The sequence below is a fragment of the Sturnus vulgaris genome, chromosome 15 (genome assembly GCF_052056855.1).
Source record: "Sturnus vulgaris isolate bStuVul1 chromosome 15, bStuVul1.hap1, whole genome shotgun sequence".
NCBI lineage: Eukaryota > Metazoa > Chordata > Aves > Passeriformes > Sturnidae > Sturnus > Sturnus vulgaris.
Window position 1 is genome coordinate 13,014,220 of NC_142257.1, and position 18,347 is coordinate 13,032,566.

At 37.9% G+C, this 18,347-nt stretch overlaps 1 protein-coding gene and 1 non-coding gene across 2 annotated transcripts in view; one reads left to right on the plus strand and one right to left on the minus strand.

Moving 5' to 3' along the window:
• Positions 1 to 1,314: 1,314 nt before the first annotated feature.
• LOC148221997 (uncharacterized) overlaps positions 1,315 to 18,347 on the minus strand; it is a 40,281-nt gene continuing 23,248 nt past the window's right edge. The window contains exon 3 of the mRNA XM_088174028.1: positions 1,315 to 1,405. Coding sequence (XP_088030154.1) covers positions 1,315 to 1,405 — 91 coding nt within the window. The remainder of the gene's footprint in view (positions 1,406 to 18,347) is intronic.
• On the plus strand, positions 4,529 to 4,633 carry LOC148221998 (U6 spliceosomal RNA). The gene has a single exon (XR_015807129.1). It is a non-coding gene; the product is annotated as a U6 spliceosomal RNA (small nuclear RNA).

An 18,347-nucleotide genomic window follows, 5' to 3' on the forward strand; every position in this document is an offset into this window, starting at 1 on the left:
AGATATTAGGAAGGTCTAAGCTTAATAATGGAGCTCTGTGCATTGTATTTTAAGGCTTACAAGTAGGTATTGTATTCAAAATAAGCAAGCATTGCTTTAACCAAAGGTACGTGTACTTAGAGTGGTTGGATGGAACTACTGTCAATATGTTTTTGCTTTTGTGATTGGTCAAAAAACTTTCAAAATGCATTGTAGCATCACGTTCTCTGGCTGGTGCTGAGGATGTGAGCTGCTGGCATCTTCCCGCCGTGCCAACCTTGCAATGAGACTGATGCCTGGGAGGAAAAAATAAAAATAAAGTAGCTCGAGACGCGTTTCACAGCAGTCCTGTCCCATTTGTGCTTCTGTGTACAAAACCCCTGGCTGGCATTAAAGAACAAAAGAAGAAAAGACCAGGGAGCATCTGCTTCTCAAGACTCTGTACCTGCCCACAGCCTCTGTCTCTGCTCAAGACTCTGTACTAGGCTTCAACTTTGCCCTTCTCAGGGCCTTGCACCAGAGAGCTGCATCTACTTCTAATTGGGACTTTACTTCTATTTGGGACTCTGCTGAAAGCTTTTAGCATGGACTTTAATGCTTGGGACTTTTTGCCTTTTGAGACTGATACACCTTTAGAATAAACAACTTTATAGCAACTAACAACTGCTCAGCTTTTTTAAACAGAACAATCCCGACAGCTCAAGGTCATCCCACAAGTCAGTAATGCCTTGGAAATATCCCAGGACACAGAAGTGGGAGGCTGATGTCCAAGCAGTGGAAAGATCACCACAACTTACAGAACTAGCGGCCGTTGTCAGGACTTTTGAGAGATTTCAAGAACCTATAAATGTGGTCACTGATTCAGTAGACGTTTCAGGGGTAGCTATGAGGGCAGAACATTCACTTTTAAAAGAGGTCTTTAATCCAAATTTGTATAAGATGCTTTCTAAATTAATTCACCTTATCTCCCACAGGAAGCATCCATTTCACATAATGCATTTGAGGTCATACACTGACCTCCCAGGTGCCATTGCAGAAGGGAACAGGAGAGTGGATGCACTTGTCATGATGTCTGAGTCAGCAAACATGCTGGACATCATTGCCTGGGTGAAGATGTCCCATGCTTTCTTCCATCAAAACGTCCCAGCCCTCATGCTCATGTTCCACCTATTGAGAGAGATCAAGCCAGAGCCATTGTGGCCACCTGCCAAAATTGTCAATCGTATCAGAGGCCATCCATAAGGTTTAAACAGCTGCCAAATCTGGCAGACTGATGTCACTCACTTCCCATCTTTTGAAGTAATAAAATACATACACATATCAGTGGATATATTTTCAGGTGCAGTGTTTGCCTCGACCCACGCAGGAGAAGATGCTGCTCATACCATCAAGCATCTTCTCCTCACGTTTGCCACCCTGGGAGCCCCTGAGGAAATAAAAACGGGCCCACTTATACCTCCCACAAATTAAAGGACTTCTTCAACCAGTGGGCAGTCAAACACACTACAGGCATTCCTCACAATCCCATAGGGCAGTCAGTTGTGGAGAAAACCCACGGTACCATCAAACAGATCCTTAATCAGCAGCGGGGAGGGACAGAGACCATGTCTCTCATTGAGAGACTCTGTAAGGCTCTGTATGTAATAAACTTCCTAAATTGTTCTTTCTCCGAGCCGACCACCCCTGTACTCCAGCACTTCTCAAATTTGGTCTGAGCTAAGCCCGATGAGAAGCTGCCAGTACTGATCAAGGACCCTGAGACCCAACAAACAGCAGGGCATTTCCCATTTATTATTTGTGTGTCATCTCCATCTGGCCCAAGATGGCTCCCAAGGAAATACATTAAACCATTTAGAGCCAACAAACACTGCCCTCAACAAAGCTAACAAAAGTTCTTCTGAGGTAAATAATACAGAACTGCAAGACCAAAGAACAGCTGCCTGGAGATGAAGACGCCACTGAACACAGCTCCTAACAAGATCAGAACGTCGCGTCACCAGATCTCAGTGAACACTCAACTCAGAAACAAACTCCTCCTCGGAACAAGGAAAACATGCCTCAGGCTAGACACATCCTAGCCTCTGCTTTTCCCCCCCAGTTATGCCCCATTTACCCTTATACTTACCCTTGTTATACTTACCTTCCCGTGCCACTCCTTTTCCTCCTTTTTTCCTGATTTCCTATACACCCTACCACTCACCACCTCTGTCTTTTGTATTTTTATTTTAAGAAAGAAGGAGGTGAGAAAGGGAATCAAAAAGGCATGGGAAAAAGAAAAAAAAAATCCCTCCCCTTACCCTGAAGAACTAATATTTTCTGTCTATATCCCCAACAGAATACCCATTCCCATCCAAAATGAAAAGAATTTACTCCAATGCTGTCCTCGCAGTAGCCTAGATGCTCTTTGTCCTACCGATGACACTTGGATGGATTGTCCCTAAACCCAGACAGAACGTTTGGGTAACCCTGGCAAAAACACTTCAACAGGACAGTTTATGCCTGGCCATGGGCGACCTGTGCCTGGTGGGGATTCCATTAAGGGCAAAAGACTATTCTTTTCACAAGTAAGGAACCCAACCTGGTGGATACCTGGGATGAGTGGACAAGGATTCTGCCACATGCACCAGAGGAACCCCAAGGATTGGATCTATTGGGGTCCTCCGAGGCCACCTTTTGCATTCATTTCTATTACAGGCGACCACATCATCCTCTTCCAAAATCTGAATACATTCTGTCTCTCCACCAGAAAAAAATGAGCCCAACCCAAAAAATCTATTCCACTACTTGGTGCAATTACACCAGTTCTACACTATCTTTGTCCATTTTCAATTCCGAGAGTACTCCCCTGGAGAGTGTTTGTTACCTGTGGAGATAGGGCGTGGGCTGGGATCCCTTCCTATCTCTAATGAGATCCTTGCACCCTTGGCCAGCTTACCACCCTCACCCCAAACTTTACACTAATTCAAGATTGGAAGAGAAAAACCCAACTGGCCCTGGCCCACCAAAAGAGATCTTACGTTGCATTTGATGAAAATGGTGACTCTGAAATTAGAAACTGGAATAAAGGAAAGAGGGTATAGGTTTCCCTATTTTTACTTTAGGTAGCTGCTGCAAAGACCCTCAGTGAGCTTACTCATCTGGGGTGCTGGCTTGGTAAGCAGGCCAATGCAACATCTGAAGCCCTCAGTGTCCTGCTGGAACACGAAGAAATCACCAGGCATGCAACACCAGAATGAAGCAGCAATTGACTTCCTACTCCTTGTCCACGGTCATGGCTGCCAGGAATTTAAGGGACTGTGCTGTCTTAACCTCCAACAGTGAATGCATCCACAAGAGCATCCAGCTTCTCAAAGATCAAGGAAAGGACATGAAAGTACAAAAGACCAAGGATTGGTTAGGACTCTTTGAAGGATGGAGACTAAAGGGATAGGCTTCTTCTTTCATCAAGGACATTTTATTAATTTTATTTATAATTTTTATTGTTTTACTTATGTTTCCCTGTTTAGTTCACTGTTTGCAAAAGTCTTTAGGAAGACACTTTTTAATAAACAAAGAAAGGGGAGTTGTGGAGGCAGAAGGCCCAGTCAAACTGTGGCACTCTCCTGGAAGGAAAGACCTTAAGCCTTTTTAAAAGCTCATAACTCTCCCCAGGAGATAGAACCCTTAAGCAATCTCCACTTTCCTTAATGATGAGAGAAAGATCTCTCTCACAATGTGTCTCAGTTGTATGCAGATGCCTTGTACCCCATTGGCCCTTTCCCTTTGTTCCACCCCTGAATGGTCGGATGATTGGCCCTGTTGCTCTGCCCTGTCCTCTGCCTTTCCTATATAACCCCAGCTCCCTCAGACTCAGTTGGCAGTCCTTCATCCCTGGACGCCTTCATGAGAGAAGAATAAAGATCTCCGTGGAACCCCATACGAAGACTCCTGTCCCTTCCTTCCACATTGCCCACAGTGGCACTCACAAGAGAGCTGAAATCACTCAGGTGAAGGCAGACATGCCTGTGCACCTAGGGGTGTCCTTCAAAGACACTTCCCTAGGAACGTTGTGGAACTATACCACCCTTGCCCACCGTGACAGACAATTTTAATTAATTATACACACTACTTAAATTTTTTTTTTAATCACTTTCCAAAACCATATTATTATTATTTAAGCCTATTTACTAATTGCCACACTTCATTCTAACTCCAAAACACCAACGGTTTACAAATCAGCAGTAGTTACAAAAAATTTTGTCTTCTTAATTTATTTTAATAAAGTAACTTGCTTTTTTAGTAATCCAACAAGAATTGTTAAAATTGTTATCTTCTGCTCAAGACCTTAAGTTATTTTAATGCAAAATAGTATTTAACATAATTACCATGTTTTAAATTTAAAGTACAAATAGTTTGTCTTTTGTGTTTTCATATTTATTATCCTGGCATAATTTCCTTGTTTTTAATTTCAGTGTTACTAAATACAGAGATTATATTATTGCTTTGTCCTAAATCTTAAGCATTAGAAATAATATTGCTTATACCTTAAGTTAAAACTTAAATGTAGCAATTGTCACTTAACAGCAAGTATGCTGAAATTCGAGTGATGCAGAGAAGATTAGCATAGCCCCTGTGCAAGGAGAACATAGAAATCTGTGCAGCTTTCCATGTCTTTAACATAAAGATATAAGCAAAATTAAATAAGCAATTTATTTTATACACTACTATGTTTCGTACCTGAGTCCGCATAATTGTCATAATTATTATAATTGATAATTTTGCTTAAAATAATTACACTATTCATTTTCATTCTATAAATACATAAATCCCACAAACATTTTTTAAGAAAAACAGGAAGGCGAAATAAAGGAGAATAAAGGAAAATTGAGGAGAATTAAGCTATCCATTGCAAAAGATTTAGTAAAATTCGAAAAATTCAAAATTTTGGTTTCTACTTCCACTTACTGTGTTTCCATGAATAAAGAATATAACACTAATATTTTCCAAATAATTAAGGAAAAAAATCTCTTCTGTTGCTAACCATTGCTTCATCATCATGATGTTGGTTTGCTTGTTTTTGATTTTCATTATTATTTTTACAAATACTGTACATTGTTAGATAAATAGTTTAAAGGTTAAAAGTTTGCTAAAGTATCTGTTTTTATTGATTAGAATAGAATTGGTAATATAGGTCATGATAATGGTTGTGTCTGTTAAGTTCCCTGTTAGAGGTTTTATTTGCTCAATAATAATTATACACACCTTTGCTTTTGTTATCAATGCTAGTCTTGCTAATTTTAAGTTGTTTGCCAAATACCTTGTTGTATAGAAGACCTTGAGATCTTTTCATTAAAAAAGAAAAAAAAAAACAAAATGGGGGAGATGTACCAGTCCACCTGGAAGGGACAGGCTGTGAATTGGCCACACAGCAGGTAACAACATTGGACCCCGGACATTGAGAAACCTAGACAGATAACATCCAGTTAAGCTACAGAGAGAAGTAAAGGAGAAGAAAAGGATTATGGGAACGACTGGGAGTCACCATGCAACTAGAGACTATACAAAGGTCTGTGATTGGCTGCAAGCTTTCTAGAACATTCCCTCATAGTCTATATAAGTGTGCGCTCAACCCCATTTTGGGGTCTTCTAAAGGAGCTATGTAGACCTGTGAACATTGGACTTCTAGAGAGCAAGGATTTTATTCCTTAGAGGTAGCTGTTAGCAGGCATTTTGGTTTATGTTTTGTTGTGCCGTTGTGTGCCTCCTTTTACTTCTCCTTATATTAAAGCTTTCACTTTCTAGCCCTTTAGTCATTCCTTTATTACTTAGCCACTTCGCTGACACCATCCCAGGGCCGGAGTAGGATGGGCCCTACAATATATGTCAAAAGGAACACCATTCTGGTGTTCTGAAGTGTTCTGCTCCAGACTACCTCAGGTTTAACTGATGGAAGCCTTGCTACTTCTGCTAATGACAATGGAAGCAGAACACAGCAGATTTGAAAGAGGGACCAGTGGACAGCATTCACAATACTGATTTCAGGGAAATAACTGAGGTGATGAAGCAACAGGACAGTTCAGGTAACAGATATTAGTAGTCAGCCATTTTTCCAACTCCAATGACTATAGAAACAATCAAGACTTGCTGAGCCTCTGAGCTTAGCATTAAAGTGGGATACAGAAATTTGGGAATGAAAATTCTGGGTTCCCAGGAAACAGTACAAGAAATCAGTGGGGGAGAGAGATAGACAGAGAGAGACACAGACAGAAAGAGAGGAAAGGGGAAAAAAACCAGACCTTACTCTGGATGAGCTTATAACTCTGGAATAACCACATAACTATCTGGATTTTTGATCAAGAATTTAAAAGTAGTATTCTTACACATGTCCTAATTCTAAAACTTGGCAAGTGCAACAGGATGTATTGGCTAGTGAGTATAATATAAAGTAGCAATCCATCCTGCTGCAGTATTGCTCATGCTACCAGCATTTTTTTTTTTTTTTTTTTTTTTTGGTCTATAAAGCTTAGATTCCGAAGCAGTTTTTATGTTAGTTGGATTTTACCCCAAATTTATTAGAGAAAAGAGAGTGTCTAACTGTGCAATACTGTCCTGTGCTAGACAAACCTAGATAACAGTAACTGGCAAGCAGACAAGCAGAGTGGGTTGTATATCTCTCATTAGTTCAGAAGCAGTTACCAGGCACATCTTAGAGCAGGTTTGCAGTCTCAGCCTGTGGGAATGGCTGCTGGGAACAAGACAAATCTCTGGGATGTCAAGGAATCTGGATCGTTTAAAAATTTCTCTTTAATTCAACCTAATTTATTCCAGTCTCATACTCTGCAGACTCATGTGACTAGAATCATATCTTGAATTAGTTTTTAACTTAAAAAGCATTTCATTTACTTTTGGAATAATTTAGAAATGTTCCATATTAAATTTTTTTATGTAAGTCGCAGTCCAATGAAGCTGGAATTTCTTATATTTCTAAAATATTTCGAAATGGGGTTTGGAATTACACTGTATTTTTGGGGCCTGAATCTGACCCAACACTGTCCCACTGACTTTCACTGATTTCATATCACTGCTATGGCGTTGTTTATAGTTGTCACACAGTGTAATTGTCAGCTGCTACTTCTCATATATTACTCTACATCTAGCAAGAAATCAAATTTTTTCTTTCAGTCTTCTTGTGCATTTCGAACAGTATTCTCATGGAAACATCATGGTCAGTTTTAGAGACTCTGGCAATAGGATTTCTACAACATAATTTCAGGTTTTATATCCATATCATTAACCCTTGTACAAGTCTTCAGGCTTTTCATCTTCATGGGCTGTTTAAAATTCAGCAACTGTCATCTGTCTTTAGCCTCCTAATAGCTCCATTTCTCGCTTCTGTTCTTCACTTACTTTAGCACCCTCTTAGTGGCATTCTCTATCCTTTTCTGATACTGTATTTGCCCTTCTTTGGACTCTTTTCTCCATCAGATATCAAAACTCTTAATTCCTAACTACTTTAAAACCCTATCTCAAACATCTTCTAACCTGACCAAATAACATTACTAATTTTCTCTTAGCTTCTCTGTGAAACTGAGTCAAGTGGCAGCTTCAGTTGCCAGGGAGTTTGCTTATGCTGTCATCCAACTGTGTGACTGTGTCAGAGAGTTTGCTTCTCTCTTCCAAGAAGGAAAATTTGAGAGAAGGTGGAAGATTTTAACGGGCTCTGGTTTATTTAGTCCACTGTGCCACGACTATTTGTTTTGGATGGTGTTCTACTCTCTTGCCTATAGTTAATAGTTTCCAGAGAAGACTTGGCTGTGACCAGATATATCCCACATCATTCCTGTGGCCCAGCAAAAGATAATTCTTTTAAAATAATTTTATTTAGTTCAATTGCCTGAAATTGCGAGGGTTCCACATTTTAGCCTGTAGAAGTATTTGTTTAGGGTGGCTCTTTGAGTGGGTGTTTAGCACCCCAGCTTTGAGGCAGGAGGGTGTGTGAGAAGCTGCAACAGCATCTGAGGAAAAACAAATCAGTGGGCGCCAAAGTACTGCACTCTGTGAGTCCGGCTCTGCTGGAAGAACTCTGGGGCCTCTGTGAGCAGCAGTGCACAGACCCCCAGACAGATTGAGCTGTCCTGAAGGAAGCCCTGGGGGCAAATTTGGCTCTGTAACAGTAGGTGAGTAGATTTTAGGGGCAAAACAAAGAGTCAGACTGACAGTGTAGGTGCTGCCGGCAGAATCCCACTCTAATTTCACATCTCCATAGCCACACCACTAATGAGATTAACTGCAACACATATCGAACTTTTTGATAGATAAGCCAAGAATCTAAACAAGCATGACAAAGGGACTACAACCAAGCTTTACAGTGAGTCAGGACAGAATGCATTTCATATTATGCCTGAAATGTTATTGGATACTTTTGTCAGTTCATTAATTTTCAGTTCCAGAGAAAATATTCACTTAATATACAAAAAACCCCAAACAACTACATAAGGTATCCGAGTTCCTGTAAAATACTTTTCAACTCTTGACCAAAACATATTTCATATTCATATTGTGTTAAGGTGGGTTTGCTATCACTGCAGCTTATAATGCAATGAAGGAGTGAAATAATTGCTTTGTGTACCCAGTAGCCTGAAATTTCAAGCAAATCTGGCTTATTATTCATGAAGTTCTGCCATATGTGGATAGAAACTAGTCGGAAGAATAAAATTCCTGTGTCTGTAGTCTAATACAGTGCAATTCCTTTTCTAGGTAAGAATATTATTTACTAGAATGCAAGAAACAAATCTGATATTTCATGTTTTTTTCAAGACCAATGTTTTAAAACAGCAGTTCTTTTTATATCTTTTTTTTGCTTTCCAATTAATCACTTACGAAATCACATATAGGACAAATGAAAGTCAGAGTTCAAAAAGAACTGGCTTTGTTATATACAGGAGTAACTTGTTGCACATAGAGAATCTAAAAGCTCAGTCATTCATGATGCTAGTACTCCATTATAAATTAGATATGTAATTCCAAAGTGTCTTTGTCATATCATTAAATTTAAACCATTATCTTGCTTAGAAAAGCTCAGCCAAGTTCAGCTGTCAGACTCATGCTGCAGAATGACTACTTCAAGGAATTGCTTAAATTATCTATTATTGAAAGAACATCTCCTCTTTAGAAGACAGAAAACAGATCTTCAAATTTATGTCTTGCAGCCTGCATAAGATGGAATAAAATACTTATATATATGGTGATTGCTTTTATCGTGTTGTGACTTTGTTCCCATGGGTTTTGAAATGTTAATAATTTATATTAATTGACAGCAATGTGATTTAAACACTAGATATAATTTGAATTTTCACTGTACAAAAGTATTATTTGAAGTTTTTAATAAAGGATATGTTATTTCCTACAAGCACTCTACAAGAAGCAACAAGCCTGTATTAACTTAAAATCTTTTTATATTAATATCACTCCTATTTATTGCACACCACACTAATAGATAATAAATCCTCACGGAGAAACACTTATTTGCAAAATAATAGCTTACCACATAAATCATGTAAACAACACTTTTACTGTTGTTTTACCTCTAGAATTCTTTGGATTTGACATATGAAAAAGTTTTAAGTAGCTTTTATAATTTTGTTTGTCCACAGTTTTCAAAATTACAGAAAATAATTTCCCAAAAAGTTCAAATGTAGTACATGGGCAAAACTCTCATATACATCAACAGATACTCACAAATACACAGTAAAATACATCCTAAATATAGCTCAACAGTAAAAATGGCCAGATAAACATAAAATCTATAAGGGGGTGAATATTCTAATGTGCTGTGCTTTTAATCACATTACCCAACCAGTCTGTGACTAAGACAAATCTGTCCTGTCGTCTTCTAAGAAATGACAAATGAAGTGGTCCTTTTTAAATCAATTTATGGAACTGTCAACATCAATAGAGCTCCTGCTTTCATTTCTGGGTACACAGGAGCAAAAGTTGTATACTTTTTTTTCTGAATTGCTGTAAAATGGACTTAAAACACAACATTAATATGAGCCTGCCCTGATCTGCAAAAATGGTTGTGTTTTAAAATGACAGTCAAGCATCCTTGACCTCTTACAGCCTGAAGACAGGACTCTGAAGCTGAGTCTTGAGTACTAGACTTGGGATCTTTGTTTTGGTCTCATTACAGAGACAGGGAACTTCCTTCCTCCTCCATCCCTGCAGATGTGCAGACCTGAGCACATATTCAGGTCTTGATTTACAGCACACCACCCTGAGGTTGCTGTTGCCTCTGATACCAGAAAGAAGTCTCAGAACTTCAGTTTAGAGATTTTGGGGATTTGATGACCTCAGCCCTACATAATATATCTCTAACAGGACAGAATATTCTGGCCACAGATGTAACTTTTTAGTGACACAGAACAACAAAATGAGCCCTCACGTTTACATCACCTGTTAGTGTGTCCTACTAGAAGACAGCAGATTTTTTACTCTGTACAAGCATTGGGCAATATTAGTTCAGAGCCTACAAATGGCTAACATGTGGTTGTACAACAAAATGTTTGGTTACCTTTTATATTGCAAAGAATGTTGTCAACGGCTTAATTATAGTTCCAATTCTTTTTAATTGATGTAAAGGCCATGACCTTCTTCTCTCACATCTAAGTTGACTGAGTACACACTCTGTAACTGCTATATTGAGTTTAATATTCTCTAATTTTATTTTCTTTCTTCCACGAAGACAAGCATTTGCAACATCTCAATTTTTCTTTGGAAAAGACTCTTCTTCACCTGAAACTTTCCTCTCTAATTATGTCCTTTTCAAAATACGAATTTCTATTTTAGGACAAAAAACATAAAAGAAATTTAAGTAATAAAAACAAAAGTATATAGCATTTTGGTGCAATGAATTTTCCCACAATGATGATCTCTTCTACTGGATTTTCTTTAGCATGTACTACATTATGATTTGTAAACTGACACTTATTCAGATGTGTTTTCATTTTAGTCTCATAAATGTTACCATAGCTGAAACAAATCAGTGGGGAACTACAGATGCAGTGTAATAATACATTTTTCAGAAGATGTTATAAACATCGCATATCAGGAAAAACGATCATAAAACTATACATTCATTTGCACATTTTTGCACAAATTTTAAGCAACAGAACATGAAAATTTGCTCATTTTTGCTAACTATGAACATTTGCCTTTCAATATATGAGGTTCTTTGCAACAATTCCAGCCAAAGTAACTAGCCTTACTCGCCAAGTATGTTTGTGGCTTAATTACAGTTTCCTGCTGGAATTACTTAATTGGAAAGGCCCATCCAGAAATCAGAGTGTGCATGTAAATCACAGACTTACCACCTGACCTTGGACTGAATATGTAGGCTGAGATTCTGCCCTTTGGAATTCTGTAAAAGTCCTTGCACCTATTACTGTCTGCTGCTGGGAGTTTTAAAAGCATATAATTAAGTAATTTTTGGGTTTAACCTCCTTATACATTTGTTTTAGAAGCTGAAAATAACATAATTATTGAATCTAAACGGATGTTGCGAGGAGAGATATGAAAGTTGGTATGTCTGAATATCTGGATTGAAGAACATAAAGGAATTGAAGACAGCTGAAGACCATTCAAATGTAAATCTTGGATCTTCTAAGACCATATACAAGGTATGTGGAGAAACTAAAAATACGGTGCAAATTGCACATCTCTAATCATATCAGGATTTCCAGGTATGAGAGACAGAATAGGTGGTTTAGTACCAACCTCTCATTAACCCTTATCTCAGAAATGCAGTGTACCAGTAGAAGAGAACTGGAGGGATAATGAAAGCCGGAGGACTTAAAGCACAGCAGGATGGGTTCGTGCTGTTGTGTCCAGGGACAGACACCCTAAGCAGAGGCTCCAGGCCAGGGGCTGGGGGTGTGCAAGAGGGACAACCTGGGATGCCGCAGCCTGGAATTTCAGGGGATATTGTCCTTTAGGAGCAGGAAACCTGTTCCTTTCTATAACCTACAGGAGAAGATCCTTTTCCCATATTCACATCAAGACTTTTCCCCCCTCTCTAGCAGCAGGGATCAGGAGAGAAAGCTAGATGTTTGATCAAAATCTTAATTACAACATAAAACCAAACTGATTTGCAATTTTCATTGCCTTCTCTGCACTTCTTTGCAAACTGTAATTGCTTAAGTGGCATTTCATAAGAGGATTCTGCCTGTGACATTCAGACACACTGGCATTTGAAAGAGAACTAAAGATACACAAAGGCAACTTACAGAATCTCTCTCTGGAACTGCACAATCTGGCCATTTTGTTATTTACCCTTCAGTAGATGCAGGGAATAAAAATAACCCTAATCTGAGGGGAAAAGAATTGTTTATGAAAATCTGATTGTCTCCTCTTGAACTCTACTTCCTACCAAGCACTTAGTTTATCCCAACAATTCTATCAATCATTGGTGTTTTAATTCTAGGTACCATATACCAGAGCTGTTATGACAGAACAGGGAGGAAAAACAAGATACACAGTCCAGCAGGCCACAGTATTTTTCAGGAACCTAAAGGTTGTGCCACTATATCACATGTTTTTAAAATAAAAGTAAATAGACAGTCTCAACAGGAATAGACAGTCAGGTGACTGAGTGAACCAGCATAACAGATGTTTGGACCAAAGACTTTTTACTTTGTAGAACTCCTTATGAGATAATTTTCCAAGCATGGTCATAGAGTATAATGAATTAATGCTTCAATGTCCTGGAAATCCCATGGCTTTCATTTTAAAAAATGATTTTAAAATGATTCCACAAAGTGTGCATTCTAATGATGTGGTGAAAGTGAAAGTAACTATAAAAAAGCTCCTCATTAGTATTAGAAAGGTAAAAACCAACTAACAGAAGCTAAGGCGGTTTTTGGAAACACATCTCATTTGAATTCAGAATTAAAGATAGACAGCTCTCCAGATGCATTTCTGCTATAACCTCATTTTCTACAACAATAAGAAAATTAATTTAATCATATGTAGTAATAAAAACGTTAGACCATTTCAGGCAGTGGAACTCATTAAAAAAAAACACCAAAAAAGCCCTACCACTGCACAGTAAAGAGATCTGCAGTAGCTTTTAAATTCTATTTGAGTACACCATTCTCAGCTATGCCATGTTTTGGAATCCAGTGCTATACTTTTAAAAATTAATAAAGGATATCCTTGTTCCTCACTATGAATCATCAGCTTGCATTAAAAAAAATAGGGAAAAAAAGGCAAAATAAAGCAGAGAGTTCAAAGCTTAGAGAGAAATAGGGGGATGGGGACAGGGAGGAACACCTTGAAACAGCCCAAAGAATCTTTGATCTTTATTGTGAATTGATCCTGTGATTTTTGAATTGCATAAGAACATCAAAGTATCCTTTTTTTAAATTTCAATATACTTGAATCAGACCCTTAAAACCTCATCAGATAATTAATGTTTTGCAATGGAGTTAGCAAAACTTTTGAGCAATATTATTATTTTGACTTTGATTCCTTTTTATTGGCTGAAACAATAGCAGATCACTTTCTATATTGTTAAATCTTGTAAATTCAAATAGAAGGACTTATATTTATGATAGGTTTTCTTTTTAAAGCAACCTTTGTTTCAAGTCAAATTTCTGTGGTTGGTACTCAGCACATTCTGAATAAAGTTAGATCCTCCCACACTGAAAAGATTCCAAGTCAGGCAGGCAAGTTTGATTGCCTATCATTTTTAGCATCTTTCTTCTCAATATTGAAAAGTATGCGCACAGTCTGCTAGATAACTTTACTCGGAAAATTAGGTGAAACTTAGACTGAAAAAGTGATTTTTTAAATGAAAGAATTAGTAAGAGCTACTTAAAAACAAGAAGACTTTTCTTAATTATACATTACTAAATGCAATTTAATTGTAACTGAGTAAGAGGCTTTGCATAGGCTTTTGGTGAAAACATAAAGCTAAGCAGCTCACTTGAAACATTTACATTTTATAATGATAAAATAAAATGGAAAATGTACTTTTCCAACTCCCCATAGGTACCTGCAGCATGTTGGGCTGTATTCTCTACGTTCTATTGTCACACATATCCCATAGGCCTGTCAGAAATAACTTTGGGAACTCCTAATTTCAGTGGGAATAACTCATGTTTCTCCTTATTTTAAGACAAAATTAATGTTGCCATGTGATACTGCACTGAAAGGGAATGCACATTCCATCGTGGGAGTAAATGATTTTTGTACAGCTCAGGAAAAGAGGAAAGAAAAGTTGACTCAGTCACAAAACCAATCAAGTACTGCAGATGACACCCGAGACAGATAGTGGAAGTGTTACATTTTCTCCTGGACACTGTTTGGCAATGTCTGTGTTGAAATTTATTGAATCATGAACATTGTAGAACATATAGTCATGAAGCAAAGATTTCAAAACCTCCTTATTTTCTTAGCAGCCTGAATCACTGCACTTTACTGTACAGCTCAGATTGCCAGAGCAGCCTAATCAAGGCAATTCAGGTACCATGTAAAGTGTCTGGTTATCCACACTCTCCCCCTCAGAGCTGCACACTACCACATCTGAAGCAGTTCTGATACTTGATATTTGCCTCAGTTACCTTACATATTTCAGAGCAGTGCAGGTACGGGAAGATAGGTTCTAGGCATAGTGCAGAAGGCAATCTTTCCCAATGAATTACGGCTGTACTGATTACTGATAAGTGGAGACAGCCTTGCCTGCTCAATGAGGTTGGGTGTTATAAAAGAGTGGGCTAGGTGGCCACAAGTTGTAGCTAGAGCTTGAGAATCAGAGTTTGCTGCAGTTTCAGATGGAGTCTGTTGTCTGTGCTGTGAGGCGGTAAGGGACATGCAGTCGTGCAATGTTGGAGTCAGTAAGTCAGGAATTGAATTAAAGTCTTTGAATGGAATGAGTAAGTGAATAGATGGAGTGAATAAGTAAGTAAGTAAATAAATGGAATAAGTTTTAAGTGCTTTTAGTGAGTAAAAGGTCTTAGATGCCTGAGAAGTAGTACATGTTCTAGTGAAGGTTGAAAAACATACTAGTGTTTCCTTAGAGGCTCCAAGAATGTAGCTTCAGACAGAATAGAGTTAAGAATATTGCTTACATTTTTCAGTTAGAACAAGATAGGTCATGAACGTAGTTTATATGTAGTCTGGCGTGCTAAGAAACTAGAATTCTAATAGATTAAGGAGTAGTGGTCCAAGTTTGTGTCTTAGCTAGTTGGAAAGTTTCTATAAAAGAACATGCATCAGGGAGAGCTGGTGCTCTATGCCATGGCTTTATGCCATGTGCATTTTGCCACTGCAGTTTTGCCATTGCTTTATGCCATTGCTTTGCTTTTTTTTTTGTTTTTGAGACCGATGTGCTTCTACAAGAAATAACTTTATGGCAACTATTAGCTGCTTTGCTTTTTACACAAAAGGAGAATAAGCCCAACAGTGTGGGTGCCCAAGAGGCACCCAGAGGTTTGATTAAACCTCACAGTGCAAGGGACAGATAAGGTCAGGTGCTGTTTGAGGGACAGACAGGGTTAGGCAGCCGGGTAAGGGACAGCTTGGGGTTAGCCAGTTATGCAGAAGGAAGATGGAAACCTGCAGAGAGGAGAGAAGGAGTCAGTGCTGTGTGGAGCACTGGAGGCAGTTCTCCATGATTTTGACACTTCCTCCAATTAATTTTAAAAAAGAAGAAAGAAGCATTGTCACAGCAGAAGGAAGCATGGGCAAGAGATTCCACAAGTGCATTTTCTTAGTACCTAATTTCATATTGTCCTGGCAGCCAAAATAAAGATTAGGTTTATTAAATTTTGCAGATTAAGAGACATTGCCAGCATTTGGGAAGATATATTGAGAACTCATATTGATCTGGATAAAAGGGAGATTTGGACTGGGAAAAAAAATCTATTTGAAAGAATAAAATAAATGCCTAGCAAGAATTTTAGGGCATATTAACATCAGTGTAAGCAACAGTTCTGCAAAAGATATTCTAGGGACTATTACGCAGCCTTAGTTAAGTATATGTCATGATAATGAATAAAATCTGCCACTGTATTATGATATGGAAACAGATCTGAGGCATGAAGTTGGTTTTCTGTTCTTGTACTGACATTGGAAACACCCCAGCTAATGCTTTAGGTCTGATTTTAGGTACTGTCAGTTGAAATATCAAGAAGAGAACAGAGATAATGACAAAAGATTTAGAAGCAGGTCCTATATGCGCTAAATTTCTTGTCCCAGGAGTTGAACAGATATGAGGAAAATATTGTAAGACGCTTCATAAAGAGTCCTAGGGAGTGGTAAGGACCAATCTCCTCTTGTGACTTGGTAAAAAACAGAATAAGAAATAATAGCAACAAATCTCAGGAAGGACTCAGGTGAGACATTAGGAAAAAAGCAGTAAGGACAATGTCTCCATGACCCTTTCTGTAAAGCTGAATCTCCATCGACTTATGGAGACCACAATGACTTAAACAATCTGTGAGGACAGTACAGCACTGCTGACCCTGCCCGAAGACAGGCAAACAGAGGAGACAAGATGACCTTCTAGTGCTTGTCTTTTGTACTGAAACGGAGTTGTGACTGAAGAAACGTGATTAAACCTTGTTTTTTTTAATAGGAGGGGCTGGTGTGGGAGAAGGGAAGAAAACCCATAAATATATAATGAGTATATGAGTTTCTCTACTATATTAATGTGCACAGTATATCCATACATCTGCAAACAGACAACATTATTAGTCCTGAAAACTGATCTTGGGATGTGAAACACAGATTCCAGGGTCAATTTTAAGTTACTTGTTTCAACTTTAATTTCAGAAACCTGGCTGGAATGATTCATTAATGTCTTGTGATTCTGAATATTTTTGCAGCATTACCATGGCAACTTGATGTGATAGAAGCAGTGAATATAAAAATATATTGAGACATCTTTTAAGAACAGAAAAAACAATGAAAATAGAATGTAAAATAATGGAAATTGTACACTTGCAACATTATATACATACTGAAATTCAATATGTGGATCCTGTGAAAGCACTGAGGATATATTCTTCTGCTGAATACAAGTGTAGAACTTACTTAATATTGACACCAGTTCAGTAATAACTAGCTGAAGTCACCAAACAATAGCATCATTGCAAAGCAAGATGGCAGTTGGTTTCTGATCACCATTATGAAAGAAATCTTTATCCATCCTTCACCCTCCTTGCAGTTATAAAATAAAGACAACCATTATTCTTACTACTTAGCTCATCTCAGGACTTCTTGCTTGCTTTTAGGGATTAATATTTGATTTAACTTCCCAATTTTCTCAAGGATTACTCTTTCAATAAACGTCACTATTTATAAAAAGCTTTTTTTTTTCTGCTTCTTCCCCTTTCTTATGCACCATTACTCATTTTGAAGACAGGTGCTGCATTTAGACAATTCAGAATATTAATGGCAGAACACTTCCCTTTAATGCCTTAATCACTGTCTTCTGAGATTGCTGCTATCTCATTTTGAATTTAAGAGGACTCCATTTATCCCATTTCTGCTACTGAATTTCAATTTCTCTAAACCTTAATTTTCTTTTAATTTCCCTGAAATACAGAAATTAGGCACAATTTATTTTCAAACATACATTTTGACCTTGGCCTGATCAGACCAATTTTCTCATAACTACTACATTCTTCCATTCTCACTTAATTCAGAAGTGGTTTTTTATCTGGATACTCAATTTCAATTGTGAACTCACTTTTAGTTGAGTCAGTCCAGGCAGGGAGACAGGAGTTTTGTTGCCTAGACAGCCTGGATCCTTTCTCCTGTGAGCAAAGTGATGGTTAAAGTAGGGTAAGGAAAGGAAGAGTAATGATCTGGATTCAGAGACGTCCAACAGTTTTGCATTATAATTCCAAAAGGACTTGAAAGCTGGTCCTGTGTCTCTATTAATCACAGGATAGGTAGGTAATTAACTCTTCCTTCCAATGATTATTTCTAAGTAGTGCAGAGTCAAAATGTATTGAAATGGTGGAATTACATGATGCTGACAAGTTTCTTACTTACTAGACACTTGGTGAGCATGGAATTCCCTTAGGAGAGAACTCCTGCCTTGCCCCTTTTCCAGATGTCTCCATCCCCTCTATGATATACCTTCAGGTTGCACTGAATTAAACACCAACATGTTATGCATGAATTTGCTCAAAGAATTCCTTCTCTATCCATCAGTGATGATTAATTGACCAAGAAATTTCATCTGTATATCAAAAAAAGCTCAAATAAAATATATTTTTCCAAAAAAGTTTTACACTAAAAAATGCTAATTCTAGGGTGACTTTTTTACTCATAGTTTAATTTTCATGTGAAAAAATACCATTTGCTTAAAAAATATAATCTCA